The sequence below is a fragment of the Lissotriton helveticus genome, chromosome 1_1 (genome assembly GCF_964261635.1).
Source record: "Lissotriton helveticus chromosome 1_1, aLisHel1.1, whole genome shotgun sequence".
Lineage (NCBI taxonomy): Eukaryota > Metazoa > Chordata > Amphibia > Caudata > Salamandridae > Lissotriton > Lissotriton helveticus.
Window position 1 is genome coordinate 431,218,775 of NC_136057.1, and position 23,732 is coordinate 431,242,506.

Below are 23,732 nucleotides of genomic sequence, written 5' to 3' on the forward strand. Positions count from 1 at the left end.
CACGTACTCACTCGAAACCAATCCGTTCCACTCCAAATCACACCCACATTACTTAAGGGGGTAGTGGCATTAGGAGACGCCTCGGCAAAGCAGGTGACCATTGAAGCCTGGAACAAGACCAGAGCTACTTGGGGTGGGCAACCCAACACAACCAGGAGACCATGTTGTGGTTGGGCAAGAGGTTTATGGAAAACTGAGAGGCTTTGAGTCTTGGGATCTTATTGGGAGTTCTAAGTTCGGGAACCTGTAGGAGGAAGGAGAGTTGATTCCCTTAAGTTCCCTCCAACGTGAGTATCACCTCAATGCCAAGCAATACTATAAGTACATACAATTAAAGCATGCATGACAAGCTGAGGGAATAGACACGACTGAAATCCCTGAATACGCCCCCATAGAAGGGAGACTGCTCCTGGGAGAAATACCTGAGAAGTCGGACTCCTGTACGTATAGGACTAAAAATACCAGCAGGCCTAACTCCTTAAGGAAACTAAGGTAGAAATGGGAAAGGGACTTGGGTGAATTAGACAAAACAGACTGGGAAGTGGCCAAGATGCATCCGGTAGAAGTGGCTATGAAATTCCGGCTGCGTTTAGTGCAATACAAGATTCTCCATAGGGTCTATTACAACCAGGCACAGTTATACAAATCAGGAAGAGCCGAGACACCAAATTGCCTGAGGTACGGGAATCAGGGTGGCACATTCTTCCACACATTGTGGAACTGCTTCACTATTAAAGTATACTGGAGAAACATAATAGACAAACTGGCCACTATCATCTCAGTACCCATCCAGACAGATCATAAGTACATCATCCTTGGTATTCCCACAGAGGTAGACATCTCGAGAGCCCAGCTCCTTTTCTGCAATTTAAGTTAAGCAGTGGCAAAGAGACTTAGCTGAACACTGGGGCGCACCTGAGCTACCCACCCTGGAGGAATGGAGAGTAGGGATGGACCTCTAAATGATTGTGAAAAAAGTCATGTACAAGTCTAAAGGTTGCCCCAAAAGGTTTGCTAAGATGTAAGACCTATGGCAAAAATATTGTGGAATGGATGTGGCTGATGGAGAAACTGCTCACGCTGGAATGATTATCTTCTTACCAATCTGACTCTGTGTATGACTAAGTAATTTGCCACTTGCTAGATTACCTGAGAAGTACACTGGCTGCAGCGTTCTGACTTGTACACTTGTTGTTTACTATCAACTCATTGTGACCAATTGTTATGGTTTGAAAAATAAACGTATTTCTACAAAACAAAAAAGCAATAACACTGTATCCCCACTAGCACTATTTCAGCAGTACAAAACAGATGGCAGGCCTACAAAGAGCCTAAGCACTGATCAGGCCACGAAGCTGCACCAGCTATCTGTCATCGCAGACCTTGCGATCCAAGACCTGTATGTTGGCCAAAAGGACGGAGCTTGCAGCCACCACTTAAGAGTGACCCAACTACTCCCAGCGATGAAGCAGTGCACCATACCTCGTAAGCAGCCTACTGAGGCCAAGGGCTCAGCATCAGCCTAATGTGCGCTCAACAGCAGATGTGGCCTCCGACGTGGCCTGACAAGACAACTCCGCACACAATGGAAAGGGCAGATCACTTGAGACAGTGAGAACCCCATGTGTTCATTGGCGGTCCCCAAGAAGTGTTGGGGTGCCGACCAGAAAAGTAACTTCTGTGCGTGTGGAACCGGTGCACCAAGTTGTGAGGAGTGCAGCCCATGTAACCGTGGACCAGGTCAGCAGGCCCAAACGGCCAGGTGACTCTCAAGGGGGCTTGACAGAAGGCCCCCATAAACCTGCAACACAAACACAACAACCAGTGGCAGGTTCACTGTACAATGTCACTATTGTGAGCAGATCAAAATGAAATATAATTACGGCCTCTAGAAACCAACAAGTCACTACTGGGTATGAGAGAAGCAACTGTAAAAACTGAAGCCATACCATCATCATCATCGCTGAATGACCCATGCGAGCGCAAATGACCACTGCAGCTTCTAGCAGATCAAGGTCACTGTGAGGAGGAAGCACTATATTTCTTTGAACAGAACAACCTCAGCCAAGCACTATGCAGATGCAGAAGTGACCCTTATACCACCAGCATAGCAACTGGGAGAGGCCTGAGTGGCCAATCAACCAAAGAGATGTTAGCAGTCATTTCAGTCAGAGAGGGGCAAGGTGACAGACTGAAGAGTCCACAAGGTAGTCTCACAAACACGGGGGAGCTGAGCTGCCGCAGATAAGCCTCCGTAGGAGACTCTGCAACAGTTTTTGAAAGAAATCAGGGAAGTGAGAACAGATAGTTCTGACCTGAAGACATGCAGGAGGGAGCTCTAGAAAATATAAGAGTCAGGGAAACAAATTGCAGATTTGGTAATGCTTCAAGAACTGCACCATATATTTATTTATTTATGTTTGAGATCTATATAGCGCTAGCTAGTCTCGAAGGTATCAAATAGCTTTACATCTTCTGTGAATACATTTACTTACACTATACATGAGGATTTGTGTGGGTCACAAACCAAGAACAAAGGAGTAAAACATTATTTTTTTTAAATCATACTGCATTAAGGTAGTTAAAAACAGTACATTATGCCTACAACATTACAGAATGTTGGCAATCCCCCTAGTGACAGAATGGAGACTAAGTCAAGGTGACCACATCAAGGGATCCTGCCGATGGGGGTTGGATCTTTGGGAAACATAGCTCTCAGTTAGAGAGCATGTTGAAGTAGTTGTTAAGAGAAGGGTTTTGTGTTCTTGTTTGAAGCCAGAGAAGGAGCAATTACAGCAGAGGTCCTTAGACACAGAGTTCAAAATCCTAGGAGAAAGAGCACACCTGAGATGATTGTATGTTGCATGTTGAAGTAGTTGTTAAGAGAAGGGTTTTGAGTTCTTGTTTGAAGCCAGAGAAGGAGCAATTACAGCAGAGGTCCTTAGACACCGAGTTCAAAATCCTAGGAGAAAGAGCACACCTGAGATGATTTCTTCTTCATCATCATTGGAGGAATGAAAAAAAGTAGAATCTTCCCAGTACAAGGCCTCTTCCTGATCTAGATTATTTGGCTTCTAGGTATTTGGGGTTCTTTGTATGAAGGGATTTGTGAATGATTCAAGCTGTCTTGAGGGTGCATCTTCCTTTAATCGGAAGCCAACTGAGACTCTTGAAGGCAGGTGAGATGTGATCAAACTGTTTGATTCCTGTGAGGAGTCTGGCATTCCCATTGAGAATAGTTCTTAGGTGCACAAGGTGGCTTTTCAGAGTTCCAGTGATGATTGCTTGTCGTAGTTAAGTTTCGAGAGCACCATTAGTTCTGAGCTGAAGACATGGCAGAGGGAGCTCTAGAAAAACATAAGACAGTATGGCTCGAGCCTCCTCCGAGACTATTGGTAGCACCTGTGCAATCAATCCCAATATCGTGTGGGTATATTGGCCCAACAGGCATGCAGTGTTCACCGACCGCAAAGTGCAAGTGGAATATAAACCTTCTTACCAAAGGTGTCCAGCCTCTTGGATTCCCTGCCCAGGGTTAACTCAGGATGAGAAGGCCTGAACTACCAGGCTCTCCGGGGTGGGGTGCTGGATGAGGAAATTGGGATCCCCTGGAACACTGTGATGGCGGTGGGCAATTGTCCTATTCCCACAAGCCTCTGTGCAGGGCTTGGGCCAAGCCCCAAGAAGGACATCTGTAAGTGCTTCATTCAAAGGCAGTAAGGGTTTGGATGGGGTAATTCCTGGCTGAAGAACTTCTGTCAAGACGTTCGTCTTCACTGCATGCAAGGGTGGGTTAAGGTCCAAGACCTCTGCCGTCCTCCTCCACACCATAATCATTGAGACACCCACCTGGGAAGCCAGGGTAGGAGGAGAGACTAGGCCAGTGTCTGGGGAGGTGTCCAAACCACTGGCATATGCCAATTCCTCATACTAGTTGTGCTCAATGTCTTCTACAGCGTACTGGTAACTATAAGGGTCATCAGACCTCCTCCCATGTGCCCCCAAATTAAGGCCTATCGAAAGAGATAGGCACTGGCTCGGATATGAGTGTTCGGCCCCCTTCCCACCTATTGGTACCCGTGTCAGACAATGTCCATCCAGCTCTGTGTTGGCGCCTGTGAGCGTTGGCACTGGAGGAAGTGCCTGGTAAGGTCGCGGAGGCCCGACCAGTGCTGCTCCAGATCCAAGGGGCCCAACTAGCACCAGGTGCGAACCTACCACCAGAAGTCCTGTAGGGACCCCTCTTAAGCCCACATGGCCCGATGGCTCTACAACAGGGACGGCCACCCAAATATGAGATGCATGGCCTCACATAATTCTTCTAAGTTGGGCAGCTAACTCTGGAAGGTGCTGAGATGCGCAGGCTCGACCACAGAGCTAGACCGTGAATGCATTGCTCACTTGTCTCATCAGATGACTTCATCAGATGTGGTGAAGTTGAACATCCCTTTGACTTCTTGCTCTTCTTACCAGATTTCCCGGATGACTTTGATTGAGACGACAAGGGCCTGTAGTAGCTCCACGAACGAGCTCGGGACCATCTTCTAGACTGAGATCTTGAGCGTTGCGGTGTCACACAGCTCCCTCAAGATCTTGGGGTGCATGGCATGGGTAGTCGACACAGGTCTCGGCATAGTAGTTGTACTCCAAGCACCAGAGGCATACCAAATGCGGGGCTATCACCATCTGTCGATGACAGGCGACACGTGGTTTAAAACCAGCTTTCCTAGAGGACATTTTGATGCACAAGGAGACAAGGTCTCGACAAAAGGTCAAAAAAGGGTCCGGCAAAAAAAGACAGGGGGAAGATCTTCCCGGATCCATGCTTACTGGTGTGGAAAGAAAATAACTAACGTCAGCACACTGCTGTCCCCTATATAGGGACAATGCCGACGGTGCCAACTACTGGCATACAGGGGTACTGCTCAAGAAAAATTTCCAGACCCAGTCTGACGTCTGGGGATTATTCTAAGGTAAGGAATATTGAAGTCTATCAGATTAGGTTTCTAGCACAGTATTAAGAAAAGAGTTCTAATCTAGATCCTCACTTTGAAGCACCCTACTGGTTTATGTAGAGTTTTGTCACCTTGGCACTAGTGCATTCTAGCACAACTTGTTCATGAAGAAGAGAAGTGAAGGCAAGTAGGATATGATGAATGGATGACAACCATCTACAATTTTGGATGAAAGCTCCTCTACCTGGTCTATAAATACTTCTGTGATTGAAACCAGGGATGTTCAAAACCCAAACCGACTGATTTGGATGGCTAGCAGTTTTGGAGATGGATATGCCATGGATCCACATGCCTGTAGATTTACTGGGCCAATGCACCAAAACAAGCCCTTTCGAATTGTGTTTGAAATTGTAAATAGAGCCTTGTATGATAAGGGAGAAATTAGCAGATCCAAAGGAAATGATCGACGGAGCGTTGACAATACAAGCACTCACCCCCAGTCAACTGATCTGGGTTTAATCCATCACCATTCAGACTGATTTGCATATGGCCATGTCTGAACTGGGGTGGCAGAGTGGGCTAAAGAACGGTGATGGATTAAACCCAGATCAGTTGACTACGGAGTGAGTGCTTGTATTGTCAACGCTCCGTCCATCTTTCCTTTGTTTTTTCTTTGTTCGCCATAAGTTGGCAGGGTATGCTCAGACGTGAGTCCCTTGCTCATTTTGCCACTGGATTCAAGCAAGCCGGGCTGAAGAAGGCTGAAATGCCAGAAACCGGTCCTCGGCAGCTTGTTTCCGTTTCAGGGAAGGCATGGCTTGGCAGTTCGGGCTGGACTGTTCCCATGAGGCACAGGGTCAGACTGATTTGCATATGTCCATGTCTGAACTGGGGTGGCAGAGTGGGCTAAAGAACGGTGATGGATTACCAGATCAGTTGACTGGGGGTGAGTGCTTGCATTGTCAACGCTCCGTCCATCATTTCCTTTGGTTTTTCTTTGTTCGCCATAAGTTGGCAGGGTATGCTCAGAGGTGAGTCCCTTGCTCACTTTGCCACTGGATTCAAGCAAGCCGGGCTGAAGACGGCTGAAATGCCAGAAACCGGTCCTCGGCAGCTTGTTTCCGGTCCAGGGAAGGCATGGCTTGGCAGTTCGGGCTGGACTGTTCCCATAAGGCACAGGGTCAGACTGATTTGCATATGGCCATGTCTGAACTGGGGTGGCAGAGTGGGCTAAAGAACGGTGATGGATTAAACCCAGATCAGTTGACTGGGGCTGAGTGCTTGTATTGTCAACGCTCCGTCCATCATTTCCTTTGGTTTTTCAGAAATTAGCAGATCACAAACCAAATGTTTCAGATGTAGATGAGTTATTGGACAGCTGCAATCATTCTCTGGTGACTGTCAACCAACCATTGTACTAGGAAAGCAGAATGGCTGGACCTTGGCCAGCTAATAAATCCTTTAGGAAGAAATGCAGTGGTAGGAAACTGGGTGTCTGTTACAGTTCCCCCCACTTTTTGCCTGGTTTTTGATGCAACCTTGACTGGAAGTGCATAAGATCCCTGCCAATCAGGTCCTCTGTGACAGAAGCTCTTTCCCTAAACTGTACCTTTTGATTCCCAATTGGCACAACTTCAGCACCCCGTGTAAGTCCCTAGTAAAATGGTACCCCTGGTATCTAGGGCATTGGCACTGAAGAGGGACCCCCAAGGGTAGGAGCACGAATTGTGCCACCCTACGATCCCCTCACCAAAGCCATGCACCCTGCCACTGCAGACTGCATGCCTTGGTGCTGACAAAACTGAAGAGTAGACATGGCACCCATCCCTGAGTGCCATGCCCACAAACACTGGATGGGATATAGGCAAGACACCCCTCTGGCAGGCCTTATAGCCCTAAGGAAGGGTGCATTAAATCCCCTGTGAGGACAAAACTGCATGAGCGTATATGCCCCTACAATATCCATATCGATTCTTTAATATTGTAAGTGAACAGGGAAGTCTTGAATAGTACATTGGATGGATACTGGACCTTCTGATTTCTAAAAGGGTAACCACAATAACAACTGTATTGCATTGCTTTTCCGCTAGCCTTTTTCCTTCCATAGGAAATGTATTGAGTGTAATTGCGCATTACTGTGATTATTGCATTTTTTTGTAATTTATCATATTGTGACAAGTGTTTACCTTATACTGGAGTTCTTGGTCTAAATATATATATAAAAAGAAGTACTATGTTCTAATTTGGTTTTGACTTCATTTCTTGAGTGGTTGTAATTATTTATTGCCTTAGTGTGTACAACAAATGCTTAGCACTACCTACTGATAAGAATAACTGCTCTCCCAAACTACCACAAAATAGAGCGTTAGCATTATCTACTTTTGCCTCTGTAAACCAATAAAGGTCTCTTCGACATGGGTTTCCTACAGCGGTCTTCTGGTTTGTCCAGAAATGAGACCACCATGAAATCAAAGTCTTCTGCTAGAGTTTGGTGCAACATTTTTCAGGTGACCAGGAAGGTTAAGTCCTAATTCTATAAAAATGGTTGGACTTCACCTCTTCCTCAATAAAGGAAAGATCAGCGAGTGGTCATTCATAGTTACCACAATACAATGTCTTAGTAACGCCTCTCATGTCTAATGAATGCAAATGGGAGGTCCGAAACCAAAGCTGGGTTTGAGGTACAGGAACTGCCGAATCTGAGCCAGGTAAATAGGAAGGTGCAAGTATGTGTACTGCAGATTCAAGGATGTGAGGATATCTACTAAATGTACCAATAGAATGATAGACTGCAAACTCACCAACTCGAAAGAGTGATTTAAGAAAAAAAAATGTTCATCACTTTCAGGTTAATAACTGCTCGAAAAGATCCTTTGACTATTTCTTCATCAGGTACAGAATGAAACCTGGTATTTTCCCCTATTCCTCCTCTAACAAAGCTACTACATCAAGTAGGGAGCAGATGTTATTTGAAGTTTGGATTCAACTAAGTTCTGAAGCTAAGACTAGAAATCTACGTAGTAGTTGCACCACAGAGCAAAGAAGGACAGGCAGGTTCTTATAAGGATATAATGAGACACTTGTCTCCGCTCATGTTAGTTATTCAGGTGCAGAGGATATGTAGTCAGAATGTCTCTTGGAACACCCCCATCCTACCTTGGAATGGATGCCTGAAATTCTTGGTTGCAGAAGAAACCAAAGAAAAATACAGGAAACAAAATATCTCACTTTGAGTGAAAGAAGCATCTTTCCATCTCATTTAGATTTCTTCAGCAAGTTATCCTAGTTGCTTGCTTCAGCACCATTATTATTATTATTATATTTAAGTTTATAAAGCGCGCAGCTACCCGGAGGTTTCCCGGCGCTAAGGACCAAATGAGGGAGAGAGCAAACTAAAGGGTAAGGAAGGCAGTTACTGGTTAAATAACCAAGTTTTAACCTCTCTGCGGAACTTGAGATAACAAGGTTCAGTGCGCAGCGATAGGGGAAGAGAGTTCCAGAGGGAGGGAGCGAGACAGGAGAAGGAACAACCACCCATTCTGGCTCTTTTGACTCTGGGAACCAGAAACCTATGCTGAATGGATGAGCGAAGAGTACGGGGTGGACAGTACTGCTGAACCAAGGTATTAAGTTAGGGTGGGGCCCGGCCTGCATTCATTCTGTGCATAAAGCAGAGGGCCTTGAATTTCGTGCGGCTTTCAATACGGAGCCAGTGCAGGTTACGTAAAGAATTAGAAGTGGAGGATTTATTAGGAAGTTTACAGGGCAGCCGAACCGCCATGTTCTGGACTGTCTGTAGTTTACGGGTCACCTCTTTGCAGGCCCCCAGGAGAAGAATATTGCCGTAGTCCAGTCTAGAGGTGATTAAGGCCTGGACTACGGTTTTCTGTGTCTCCTGAGGGAGCATCCAAATGATCTTTCTAAGCCATTTGATGATGGTGATGCAGGTAGAGGAAGTTTTGGCCACATGGTGCTTCATAGATAACTGGTCATCAAAAATGATGCCAAGGTTACGTGCTGTTTTATAGGGAACGGGGAGGGTGTCCATTTGCGAGGGCCAATGTTGGAGCCCCCACAGAGTAGTATTATGGCCAAACAGAAGGAGCTCTGTTTTCCCCCCATTCAATTTCAATTTATTTTCGTGCATCCACGCGGCGATGTTACTAAGCCCTACGCAGAGAGAAGAGGAGGAAGAGTGAGGTCCCATCGATAGAGAGTAGATAATCTGGGTATCATCGGCATATGAGTAAATGGTGAGCCCAGCTTGCTCCGCAATAGTAGCCAAAGATCTGACATACAAGTTAAAAAGCAAGGGGCTCAAAATGGAGCCCTGAGGGACACCATAAGCCGATTTATAGATTTGAGAAGTTTATGAAGAGGAGAAGACTTGAGAAGTGCGGTCTGAGAGAAAACTAGCAAGCCAGTTGAGGGCTGAGCCAGTAATGCCAGATGATTTAAGGGCATTAATGAGGATGGGGTGGGAAACCGTGTCAAATGCGGCGCTCAAGTCAAGCAAAATGAGTGCCACGGTTTCCACCCTGTCCACCCGGCATCGGATGGTTTCTGACCATCATAACAATATCCACTGAAGACTGTACGCCTTACATGATTTCAAGGCTTCAGACTACATGACGGAATGACAAGTTAAAGTACTGATGAGTGTGGTATCAACTTCCTGATTGATTAGTGGTTAGAGCATATGTGGGGATTTGACAGGAGGAACATCCCGGAAGCAATCCTTACATGATATGATGCCTATTATGGAAGCAGCAGAATCAAAGGGTCAGCCTGCACCTTGGAACACTCTGGATTAATGGCAGACACTACATACTGGCAGCCGTCTTGTTAAAGTGGCTTGCTTCTGTGGAATTCCAAGTTGTTTGGGTGCCATTGCAAACATTCATGAGGGCGGCCCAACAGATACCTGGGTTCAAGAGACCCCTTCTAAATAAAAGCAAATAGATATGCACCAGCTTCTCATGCTCCTGATTCAACAGCAGCCTGGGTCTATTGCATGTTGGTTGAGGTTGTTTCCCACTGATGTCCTGGAGCTCATCCTACTAGGATTTGAAAACGGGGTAAAGTACAACCATTTCAGCACTGGACTCACAAGGTAAGCAGGCAGCCCGATGCTTCTCACAGAGAAGTGTTGGGGGGTGGGGGCAAGAGCTCAAAGCTCAACAGCCAACCAACAGACACAATAATTTAATGACCACAACTGTGGTTGTCTTTATTTAAAAATAAGTTCTTTAAACACACAATAAAACAAAATATTACACAATGCAATTAGGATAGCCAATACAGGGTTTTATTCCTTGTTGTGCTCTCAGTGCTCTACACCCTCCCGCTCCTGTATTCTCTCCCCACCCGAGTGACCCTACTAGTTTCAGCCCTCCTCCATCCTCGAGCTCACCCCACAGAGTTTAGATACACAAATGAGTTCCTAACACCGGTTTAAATTGAAGAACAGAGTCCTGTGCACACATATAAGGGTGAAGGTTTTAGTGGAAAAAACAAAAATAATAATGAAATCCCAATGGTTGTAGGGAAGCTGGTAGACGGACGTATAATGGCCATTACTCTGGACCTGAAGACAAATCCTACACGCCGGATTCTAGTGCCTAGACCATTTTGGTCACGGACTTACACGTCCGTCTACCAGCGTCCCTACAATCATTGGGATTTCATTATTTATTCTAGAATACTTTCCCGAAGACCGTATATTTTTGTGAACTACCCATGTTGCAACCAGGTTGGAATTATCACCGGTACAGCGATTCTATTGATACTTTGCTAACTTAACAGCCCTGAAGAGTCACAATTGTACCACGTTGTGACGAAACACGTGTCGGCTGCTTGTTCATTCTGTATTGATCCGGATTAAAAATCCCCATTATGATAACTCTGATGTCGACCTACTTGATGTCTACAAAAAGAACAATTGGAAATGTAGGTTTTTACACTAAAACCTTCACCCTTATACGTGTGCACAGGACTCTATTCTAGATTCACTGTGTAGATCTCGGCTTACACACTCACAGGGGTTGTTTTCGTTTGGGTTTGTTCCCCCTGACCTGGTAGCACCGATCTTAATTAATTGCATCTTAGAACATTTGCGTACTTGCTTGAGCGCCATTTCTTCCTGTCTTCAATCTAAACCCTTCACCGATATAGTTACCGGTTTAAATTGGGCAGAAAGTATTGAGTCCCCATGCTCTACTTTCTCAAAGCACGACTTTTAAAAAAATTAAAAAATCGTTTTATTATGTTTTTCACTTTCAACATATAGGTCATCAATACAAGACAGAAGGACTTATTAATAGCACCTCTGTAAAAGCAGTAATACAAACCAATAATGCATAGCATATTATAACCACAATGTTCAATCACATATGGTTTTGCTAATCGCAAATCCATTCCCCGTCTGCATCTAGGGTGTGTCACTATGTCGAGTACTCTGTAGGCTTGCCAATGCGGTCATATTCTAGTCCATTTGTTTGGACTCAAAGAACGTATTAGTACTTGGCTCCAGTTGCTATTTAACACTGATGGTACATGTGCAGTGATCCTGCAGGTCAGGTAATGTGATGGGCACCTTCCGTCTTCATGAAGTCCTCTTCTCAACGCCTGCATTGATGGATGATTGCAGCACAGCAAATTCAGCTTTTACATCAATTGCAGTTTCTCTGGCTGTCCGGCGCCACTCAGAAGCACTGCGTCAAGGTTGTTAAGCGCTTACAGCAAGGCAGGTCTGGGGGTCATGGCATGGCTTCTCCAGCATTTGCAGCCTCATACCCTGAGTATTGTCCTCCAGTGATCACGAGTAGTTGCAGCCTCCTAGGCTGACTTAGGTCCACTCAGCAGTGACACATCTTCCTTTCATCTACCTTTCTCTTTTCCTCACAGTATCTCCCTTCCGCAGGGCCTGGGACACTTCTTCTCTCTTTTAGCAGACAGGCCAGTTGCAACCCCACACCTCACCACTACTATCTACAAACTCAGTGTTCTAGAATAATTAGGGAGGAGCCCCCTGCTAACAAAGTATTTATGGCATTTCTATGGGTAGTCCAGTTTCCATCCTCTTCTCTTCAGTGTCTCGATCCCTATCCTTCAGCCACTGGTTGCAGGCAATACATGGTTACTGCCTGGGTTAACTTTCCTCATCCTTCATCTTGTGCCATGCTAAACCAGGGACATCCAAAATAATGGATCCGACTGGCTTCAGTACTCAGACTCGCAAACACTGTACACAGAGTCCTACTACCATGCATGTATCACAGCCTTACTGTACATGCACTTGGGTTAATAATGCAAGTTTTTGTATTACACATAACTGCAGACTTTTACAACAGAGACACTAAACGACCACTCCCACTAAAAGATATAAAGTTCTGGTCCACTGCAAATAACAAAACCCGGTATATGGTCACTGCTGCTTTTTACACTACAGCCACGACAGAGACAGTGGTCATCTGCCTACTACGAGGGCACCCTTGGTGCACCCTTCAGTTCACAGGACAAGCTCTGGACAATGTACTATCAAGAAAAATCCTAGGCCTCTGCGCACATGCAGTTGGGCAATCAGCAATGGAACATGCCAGGCACTATGCAGGAGCTATTCCCATTCCAACATGGTTTCTGTTTACTATTTCCTTGTGCGCACCATCACACTACTAAATGCAACCTCAACCAATAAGCAGCGTATGGGACAGGAGAGAAGAGGAGATTAAATAGTGGTGATCTTAGTGTGAGGATTCACATCATTAATTTCTCTACTTGCTCATTACAGGGACTCACAGACACCATTTTGTAGAACTAAGAAAACATGCTTGAACCCCAATGACCTATTCCTCCAGTATGCTTAAAGATGTGCACTATTAACATGTTGAATTCAGTACCTGTCCTCCTGTCTCATGTGAAGAAAGACTAGAAACAGGATTCTCAAAATCTATGGAAATCGGATTAGTTTAAAAAAAAATGATAACAAGAGAATTAAAAAAAGAAATCTCCCTGGTTTGAGGCATTCTAAAACACGTTCTACTTCTGATAGCCTGGGAGCATTCAGCAAGACGTTCAATGAGGATTTTACAAAGCAGACCGTGCAACTTAGTTTTGCTTTGTTTGTCTATCCTAATAGTGTTCTGGAAGGTCCATGACAACTACTGAACAACAAGACAGACCAATATATCAAGAGGCACACACAAGTCTGCTCAGAACAAAACAATGGGCATTACAGCAGCTCTCTGCTTAAGCAACTTTTGATTTTCTAACCATGAGCTACTATGCGCATGTAGGCACATAGCCCACATAAGGAAAGTAAACCAAAATTACTTTACTACCATGTGTTTACCTCTATTCTGTGGTACATGCTTTGTTAATTTGCTTTAGTTTTCTGGAAATGAGGATGTGGGTATTCCTTTTCCTGATAAAACCAGGTTGGCCAGTCCAACAAACTGAAAATGTTTCTGTTCCTGAAACTCACACTGGACTGTACTCGGCAGGCTCACCCATACGGTCAGTTTGACAATGTAATGGATGGCAGTAGGATGGCTACGTAACTCGGTCTCAAAAACCTATTTCAAAGTGATATAAGGTGCTTCTTCAAAGAGAAGAAATTCAAATGTAATACAACATTTTCTAACCAAGAGCTACATACAACATGATTGAGGATTGGGACTGTGACATTCTTTACGCATTCTCACATTGGCAACAATTATAAATTGCTTACTTTATAGCTTGCTGCAAAGTTGATAAAAGCTGACTTGTTGTGTCGTGATCACTTGCACCCAACGAGGACATCAGAACATGCAGATCATTGAAGATCAGAATATGATCTTTAGCATGCTTCTTTGTGACCTGTACAAGCTTTTTCCACCGGTCTCCGACATTTACCCCTGGAAAACAATCTGATATTTACTAACGTAACAAAAACATTCCCTTACCTTTGTAATAAAATGAACATAAATGCGAATTCTGTTATGAAATCAATGCATTTAAATCACATTTATGTGCCTGGTATACACTTATCATTGGCCACGCAAGAAGGTGTATATTCATAGTGGCCGCATTTATCTTACTATGGACTCTTATTAATGGAGCATTACCTCCAACCTAAACAATATGTACTTCAAAATTCTACATTTTTAACGTCCAACTAAAAAAATATATATATATAAAATTCAAAAAAGAAGTGGAAAGAGGAAAAAAAGAGGAAGCACAGAGCAGGAATATGTAGAAAAATAGGTAAAGAGAGTAGGAGATGAAAGAGGAAAAAAGACACCAACAGAATGGGCGATTCCCACGATTAGGAAAAAAAATGGGGGAAAAGTAAGAAAAGACTCTGAAGAAGAGAGGTGGAACAGGGTGAAGAAGAGAGGTGAACAGGGTGAAAATGTAACAGGATATATGGAAAGAAGGTAAATAAGCCCCCTGAACGTCCCCATATATTGGCTGCACTGATTCTCTTGCTACTGGGCTCTGGCAGCTACATTGATAGCACTGCCCCTCTTTATAGCACAGGATCCAATACTAAGAAGTACTTACTTTTAAAGGTTTTCTGACAAGCTGGAGCAGACGCCTGTCAACAGGTTTGAGCTCTATCAAAGGGAAATTTACGGGTCCCAAAATTCCAGTAGGTATCACTTTTTGTGAGTTTTTAACAGCGCTGTACCTTCGCGAATTTGCTGAAACTTACAGACCATTACATACTTGAGACCGGATTCACAAAGGTCCTCCGCACTCATGGCAGAGTCGCGCGGGAGTCTTCACACTCGAGGCAGAATCTACACAGTGAGAATTCTCATTGCAGCGATTCTGCCCCAAGTGCGGAGACTCCCCTATGAATATGGTACCTCCGCCACGAGTACGTATGTCCTTTGTGAATGAGGACCTCAAAGTACACTTGCAGACCTGAAAATGCCGGTCGATTGACAACACCTGTAACAGTAAGACCTATGGCAGGGATTCTATTTTTTTTTGTTTTTACCTACCAAACAAAATGTACAACTACAAGGTGTTTTAGGTTTTCAGAAATCTTTCTTTTCGACTGCCGTTTCTTTGCATCAATTCTTTTCTCCATCCCACTTTCATTCCCACAAATCAAGCAATGCCAAACATTTTTTGTTTATATATTTTTTTCTTTTATTTATTAACCTGTTTGAGGTGATCTGGCTGAATATTCTATCTCTGACTTTTTATCAAGTTGTTGATTGACGAACTGATAAAGATATTGAAGAAAAGCCTCAAACTAATTTGTGCTGTGGACCTGCTTACAAAGTCCTTCGGAAAGGCTCCGAAAGGCATTCGGATTTTCTTAAACCGTGTCAGAAACATTTCCGACCGACCGATTATGATGGAAAGGTAACAGCTCGGTCATTCCGACTCTGCTCTAACCGCCATTCGGAAACTCCAAGTCGGTTGGAGCCGATTCGTACAACTCAATGGACAGCATTTCTGACCGATCGATTGCTATGTCGGATTCCGACAGCCTTTCCGACTCGGTCTGTCCGACATGAAAAGGCTGTCAGAAACCGACTTTGGGACCCTAGCAGTCCCCCCTTCATCCAGAGGTCTCCGTTTGGGGGCTGTGGTTTTACCCAAGGGACCCCCCTGTAGAATCATGCACAGTGTGACAGGCACCAAGGGGAGCCCGCTACAGGGTGCAAGGGTTTCCAAAACCACCCCTTTATTCAATGGGAGCCTGTGTTGTTGGTCGAAACACAGGCTCCAATGGGAGACTTTCCAAACTGTGTTCGGAAGCACCATGATGGGTCGATGGAAACCTCCGGCCGCCAGTCAGTTGGAACCGTTTCCGACAAGCAGTCGGTCAGAAAGCTTTCCGACCGACATCGTAATCAGGCCATTAGTTCCTACTGGACCTGGTATAGCAGAATGAGACCATGCACCTTCAATTTATATAACATCTTCAGGGGACATGGCCACATATTGTCAAAATAATGATGTACTCACTAGACTACTCTGATCAATTCTAATGAAATAAGAGCTACTGCACATTAAAGACATACATATATAAATATACCATGTTGAAATGTGAGTAGATCCGACTACATTCCAATAGCAGCTACAGTGAAACTACAAATAAAATACTTATTTATTGCAGTCCGGACCAAGTATTTGACCACTAACAACAACATGACAGTTTGGCACATGGTCATTAAATAATTATTGCTCCTACCTAAAGGTGAACTAATTGTTTTAACAAATGATATACAGAGGTCTGCGAAATAATTGAAAAAGTATAATTTCTTAATATGGAATGTTACGTCTGGAATGGATGCTGTCTGTGATGGCCATGGGGTATCTTCCATAGGAAAATGGCAGGAGTGCTTTATGAGAAGAAATGACGCCTGGGAGGAGATGATGAGCCACAGCAAAATTCAGAGGGGATGCGCGAAACTTAATGAGACCTCCCAACATAGGTACAGCATTGCTAACTATCACTTCTCTACTAAGCTGCCACATTATGGAGCTAGTAAAGATTACTTCCAGGTATTTATAATGTATGACCGCTAGTAGTTTTTCACGTTCCAAGAATGAGGTATAGTTGATCTTTGATCAAGAGCACTCTGAAGAACAGTGTACAACTGTACAAAATACTGTCTGTAATTTGCGACCAGTATTTTTACGCCCAGTGTCTTAAAAAGCAAACTATGTTACTTATAGGGTGTTTAGCAAATAACTGATTCGTAGGGGGCGAATTTCGACCTACCGCATTTATATTAAAGATATAGGTCGCGATCTGATAGGTCTCTCGACGTGGTGGACCTGTGGCAGAAGGGGGGAGTTGTTCCGTTTGGTGAGCTGCAACGAAAATACCACCTACAGGAAGGGGAAACTTTCCGGTACCTTCAGGTGCAGAGTGTACTGCAGAAGGTGTTACCTAATGGCTCGGACTTGTCAGTTTCCTCACCATTAGAAGATCGATTACTGGATGATTACCTTCCAGACCATACTGACATACTGAAAGATTATCAATAATATGCCGGACCCTATGGGTAAGATACGGGCAAAATGGAATGACGAGGTGGGGGAGCTTGACGACGAGGAGTGGAGGGAAGACTTGGCGGTAGCGATTTGAACACGTTTTAAGTTCATCCAACTTAAAGTGCTTCACAGGACATACCAAACCAGTTCGGCTCTTGTTAAGATGGGTCTTTTGTCCTCACCGGACTGTCCTAGGGGCTGTGGACAGCTGGGTACCTTCCTGTATCAGTGGTGTGACTGCCCTGACCTCCAGAGATATTGGGGAAGAGTTGTCTCCTCCATGCCCCACTTATGTCATAGAACAATAGCTCTATCTATCCCCACGACTCTGCCTTTTGAATGTTTGGGAGGCTACTGATCAAAACAGGTACGAGCGTCTCTGGGCCACACTGGGCTGTATGATTGCCAAGGGCAACATCGCTAGAACCTGGAAGTGTGGTGAGGGGTTGCTCTTAAGTATGCGGAATGGGCATCAGACTTGGACTGGTGCATGCAGGCAGAGAGGGCGGTGTACGAAAGTAGAGGTTGCCCGGGTAAATTGACCAAGGTGTGGGGCCCTTGGAACAAAAGTAGAGGCTTTATTTGTACCCCATTTGCAGAACCGAGCGATGTTGTTGATGATGTGACATCATAGGCTGACTGTCACAGGGGCTGATGCCATTAGAGTGTTTTTCCTTTTGCCCAATGTATTCTACGGTTTCATTTATGTTTTCTGTAGTCCTTCGGTATTGGATTTTGCCTTGTAACTGCACCATTATTGTGTTCATTTTCTTTTATTTTTACTTTCAATAAAAAGAATAAAAAAAATAAACAAAAAATAAACAGATGTAGGTCGCAAATTGTGACCAACTAGGAATTGCAGCCACCATTGGGATGGTGGCCAGCTGAGCTAAGCAGACTACCTGGTCTGTGATTGCTTTTATATATGCTACATTTCTTTAAAAGGAAAACGAGATGCTTTCTAAACAAAAAATAAAATAAAAATAGGGCGACGCCCTAAACATGCCCCTTTCAAATATCAAATCGGTATTATATCACAAACCCAAACTACAATTTGATAACTTGTTACTGAATCTCAAATTCGGTTTGATACATTAGAAATAGCCTTTTTACAGTCGCAAATAGCCAGATTCTGTTAATTGGACGTAGCAACGGCACAAAAGAATAGCACATCTGACCCTCAGTACCCACCTCAGACTAACTGTGTAGAGTATGCCTACGGGATACAGAAGATAATGAAAGAAGAAAGCAAAAGTATGGTGCCTCCATACATCCCTCATTTAGTTTATTATCAAACAAAATCCATGCAGACAGTTGCTCGAAATAATCTATTTTGAAAATTTGGTCCATGATAAATTGTGTACCTGTTTAACCAAATATAATAGTGTTGGAATGGAATTCTCAAGTTACGCCAAAGCAAAACATGATCAACAAAAGTCAAAGAAGAAGAGATTTCCTCTGCTGCCATTTTGAACCTCAGCACAAGATATTACAGAGCACAGTTATGATACGACATGCTTATTCCTGGACGAAAACAAGCCTTTCCTTGAGGAATTAAATTACTTTGTGATACCTACTCTCCAACATGAAACAATAGCAGCCTAGTAAAAATCCATGCCCCAATGTCAATAACGAAGTCAGTCCATGGGCACTGAAGGTAATAAAGAGTGGTGAAGTGGAGGCGCTAAAAGAATATATATATATATATATATATATATATATATATATATATATATATATATATATATATATATATATACACACACACACAAATTTATGAATATACACTGTTTGGATAAAATATCATTTAAAAAATATAAAGAGACAGAAATATAAGAAATTAAATATTGGGACACAAATATCGTGATGCACAAATATTTTTTACAAGAATATCTTTTTTTGAGGTAAGTAATATTGTGAATTATATGTTTTTAATATTGCTTTCATTAATATAGTAGTTAAAATAATGTTTTTTTTAATTTTCATGTGTTTTAGTGCATATATTACATTTATGTGCTACTATTGCTTACATAAATGTTAATTGTTTTTAAAATACAACTTGACATTTTAAGTAAAGTAGAATATTTTATTAATATTCTTATAATTTATAGTGTTGTAGAGAGTAATTAGGTTTGTAGAGGGATAAAGTGGGAAGACAATTAGGTAATAAATAATTAACATTAATTTATACATTTTATTTTTATTTATGTAATTCTGACTTTTTTTCGTTATATATGTGTCAGCTGTCATGTTGATAGGGGTATAGGGTGAGAAGTTAAATAAGTAATACTTGACAATTATTACATATTTAATTGATTTTTATTTATGTAATTTATAGAATACTTGTTTATTTTTACTTATATGTTAGTAGGAGGCTGCTAGACTTTTAGGGTGGGAAGTTAATTAAGTAATAATTAGTGTATTATTCATTGTTAAATAATGATTTGATTGATTTTTAACTATGTAAAATATCAAATACTGATTTTACTTATAGTTTAGTTGCAGGATGCTAGGTATGTAGGGATATAGTTGGGAACTTAATTAATAAATAACTATTATTTGTAAATTATTGAATTGAATTTTAAATATGTATATTTTGGAATACTTAATTTATTTTTATTATATATGTGGGATGCTATGTTTGATGGGGTCTAGGATGGGAAGTTAAGTAAGCAATAATTAAGAATGATTTCAATTAATTATATGATTGGTATTTATTATGTAATTTATAATAATACAATTATGATATTTGTAGGGGTGAGAAGTTAATTAAGTAATTCGTAAACAATTAATTTTAAATATGTAAGTTAAGAAATAGGTATTTTATTTAGTTATATTTTAGGTGTGGTCTGCTACGTTTGTAGAGGTACAGGGTAGGAAGTAAATTAATAATTGAATAACAATTGTTTATGAATTGATCATGTTTTTATTAAATAGTAATTAGGTAACTTGGTTGTTTTTAGTTTTAAGATATTATATATCACTAATAGTTTTTTATTAAAAGTGTAATATCTTTTTTACATTCATGGGGTTACACATACATGCAATGTGTTTGAAGTGAAGTGTTTCCCATACTCTTGCTTAGACTGTTGTAGGAAATAGTAAAATTAACCTCTTCACAGTTCAAAAAGTTCCCTACTATTGTACTCTTTGGAGTGGGCATTGCTAAATTTCACCCCACCGAAATCCAACGTTTACTCTATTGTTGCAGAGACTGGAGTGGGAATAGTAAATAATATCCCTGCAAAGTCCAACACTTTCTCTGATGTTGCGTTGCCTGGAGTGGAAATAGTCCATTTTATTCCATGAAAAACAATGCTTTCCCTACTTTTGCTGCTTGAAGTGAGAAAAGTAAATTTAACTCTTCTGAAGTTCAACACTTTCCCTACAGTTGTGCTGTCTGGAGTGGGAGTAGTAAATTTCACCCTTCCCAAGTCCAATGCTTTCCCTACTGTTGCTTAGACTGAAGTGGGAATAGTAAATTTCACCCATCCGAAGTCCAGTGCTTCCCCTATTATTGCACTGACTGGAGTAGGAGTAGCAAATCTAACTCTTCTGAATTTCAACACTTTCCCTATTATTGCAATGCCTGTAGTAGGAATAGTAAATCTAACTTCTCCGAAGTCCAACACTTTTCCTATTATTGCGGTGGCTGGAGCAGAAATGGTAAATCTAACAACTCTGAAGACCAACACTTTCCCTACTATTGCATAAACTAAAGTGGTACAGTATATTTAATATTCGCATAGTCCAATAGTTTCCATAATAATAGATAAATAGATTTTATAGCATTAATTGTTTTATTTGTTATATTTTATGTTATTTCCTTATATTTGTTTTTAATTTAAAATATGTTTTGTAAACTTGGCTTTTGGAGTTTTACATTTTTAATATTGTATTTATTGTCTACATTAATATATCTTTTCTTATTCAATTTTTATATGGATTTATTGTATATATGTACATATATATATATATATATATATATAGTGCAACAATCAATACAAATATTTATTTTACATTAGATTAATTTCATTAATAGCTTATATGTATCAATTCGAATATATATGTATATTTTCATATTAATAATGTAAAATATTCTGAAGTCAAATAATGTAAAATATATTTGTATTATCTTGCACCAAATAAATATTTATTTATATAAATACAAACATAGGTGTTTGTGTGTTTATATAAGTATACATTTATACATATTAGTGGAATATATTTAATTTACATTACATTAAATATATATATTAAAATATTTAACATTTACTACTTTAAACTCCATTTATATTAAAAAACAATATTTGTGTCCATTTTTGGATGACAGTGTCAACAATATATATTTTTTGAAATTTTTGTACTTTTAAGTATAGAAGCACAATATTGCTGTAAACAATATTTTTGTCAACGATATTGTTTACCACAAATTGTGTCAGTAATCCAATTTCACTGGTGATCATCTTGGGCACACAGCAGCAATCTCAAAAGGTACTGATACTCACCAAAAGCAAGAAAGGCAGAGGGTTTCGCTTGTTCACCGAGCAGTAGCATTAAGGGGAAAAGGAGTAGTACAGTGGAATATCAGTACCTGAAACTAAATTTCTGATGGACTTGCAGCCTCTGGGGTTATGCCGTCAAACCATGATTCAGGGGTGACACAGGGATGAAACTTGCAATACAAAATGGCCCTAAAATATTGCCCCTTGCCATGTTTTTGTTTTTTAATATGGAATTCAATTCTTTATTTTGAATAACATCGGACACTGGGCCTTTGTTAGGTATCAATTAACTTCACTGATATGCAGATGAGTGGGATTGCTGGCAAGATGTTTTGCACACAACTTGTATACATTTACATGAATCTATTATATTATGAAATTGACAGTCTTGAAGGATGTGAACCTTTATGAAATTAGTTGTACCTCTCTCGACAAACCACAGTGTAGTGTTTATAATACTCTGAGGCTGTGTGTTTGCTATGGGTGTTCCTTTATGGGGGCAGAGGGAAGTACCAGGGTGGTTTTGTCAACATGATGTTTTTCCAGGCTAAGAATGGAATAGCAATGCAATGGAAGCCTCTGATCAAGGTGTAGAAAGCAGACATGGTTTGCTGGACAACGGATAGCTACTCTGCACTTTGTATCCAAAAGAACTTCTATAGTGTTCCAGATTGGAGGCAGTGGAAGTGTTATGTTCCATATAGGTACCCCAATATAGGCTCAGGTAGTCACCTAACCTTTCACCTATATTCTCCCTACCATTACACTACATAACGGTTCTTAGTACTGACCTTTTACCTAGTTACGGTAATGTCCAAAGATTACATGGGGTTTTCTCCGAAAAGCGTAAGCCTCATTCATTATGTATGAGGATTCTTGGAATCACAGCAGGACAGCAGGACTACCATCTCCTGCATAATAGCCATGTATAAGGGTCATTCCTTCTGTCATCCCAGTCTGACATGACACAGCAAGGTATATCCCCAGGAGGTACTGCTTTGGTTATATATACACCATCTCTTGCTGAGATAGTGAGAGAAGAAAGGACTTTCATGCCGACACACTGACACGAGAGGCAGAGGCTCCTGCACACAGACACTCCAGCTCGCAGTGATCTGAGATCCCTTGTGGGGTGTCCATCTCGACACCAAGACGGGGTCCCACAGTCTCTCACTTCAGGTAATGGGGTTGAATTTATCCTAGAGGGATTCTTGGCTTTCCACACACATACATGCTAGGTACATTCAGGTACATCTAGTTAGGGACGCATCGTAGGAGTATGCATTTTACTGTCATGTATTTTATATACTTGCCTATATTCATTGTATAGGACAATGGTAGAAATCTACAATCCTTTGGCACTGTGAGCTAGCTGGTATACAGGCTAACATATTCGGTAGGGGTATCTAGAATCAGTCTGACCCCAATCCTACAGCATATGTTGTCTAAAAGCGCAGATTCCACATAAGCTTTAAAGGAACTACACGACATGGCGCCGTCAACGTTGGTTTGGTACTTATTTAACAGTCAAGTCTGAGTAGTTCAGTCATGCTATTCTCTTAGACCCCTACTCACATTTCCCCGGAGACGTCTGGAGTGGGAAGGGAATTATACGCCACAGCTGAGTAGGCAAAATTCCTATTTCTTGGGCGTAGGTCAATCAAGCTTGAAGGACACACAGTTCCTATTGTGCATGAATCCTTATCTCAGTTTCCTTGAAACTTTTCCTTGAAACCTTTGTCAACAATGGCCGACAAAGACGTCGCTGGGCAAGCACAGCCTGCTGCACTCAGGGAAAAATAAATAGAAGGGGAAATTAACATTTCAGAAAATGTTAGGTATGCCCTTACTCAAAAGCTTAGAGACTATGGAGCAGCTAAGGGTGGGACATTAACATTCATGATTGAGGCTCATGAATCATATAGAACAGAGCTATTCTATTCATGGGTTAAATTCCCACAAACAGATGCACAATCAAATACATTTCATTGTTACACTGAAGATGAAACACCAAATGAACACTGTCCGTATGAAGACATTTAAATTCCGCTCACTTACCAGGAGCACATAAACTGGTTTAAAGGCACCCTTCCCCATACAAAAGACAAAGCTAGACTAGATCCACTTGGAAGAGATGGAGCTACTTGGCCAGTCCTTGCAGCTTACACGCCGCTTACTGAGATTGAAACAATGCCAGTAGCAGACCTAGGTCTACTTCATAAAGAAATAATAAAACTTTACAGAAACCCGACACAGTTCGTGATGATAA

The 23,732-nt window shown here is 41.8% G+C and overlaps 1 protein-coding gene across 1 annotated transcript in view; it reads right to left on the reverse strand.

Moving 5' to 3' along the window:
- TTC38 (tetratricopeptide repeat domain 38) overlaps window positions 1-23,732 on the reverse strand; it is a 620,299-nt gene that overhangs the window by 143,493 nt on the left and 453,074 nt on the right. The window contains exon 11 of the mRNA XM_078673810.1: window positions 13,684-13,849. Coding sequence (XP_078529936.1) covers window positions 13,684-13,849 — 166 coding nt within the window. The remainder of the gene's footprint in view (window positions 1-13,683; window positions 13,850-23,732) is intronic.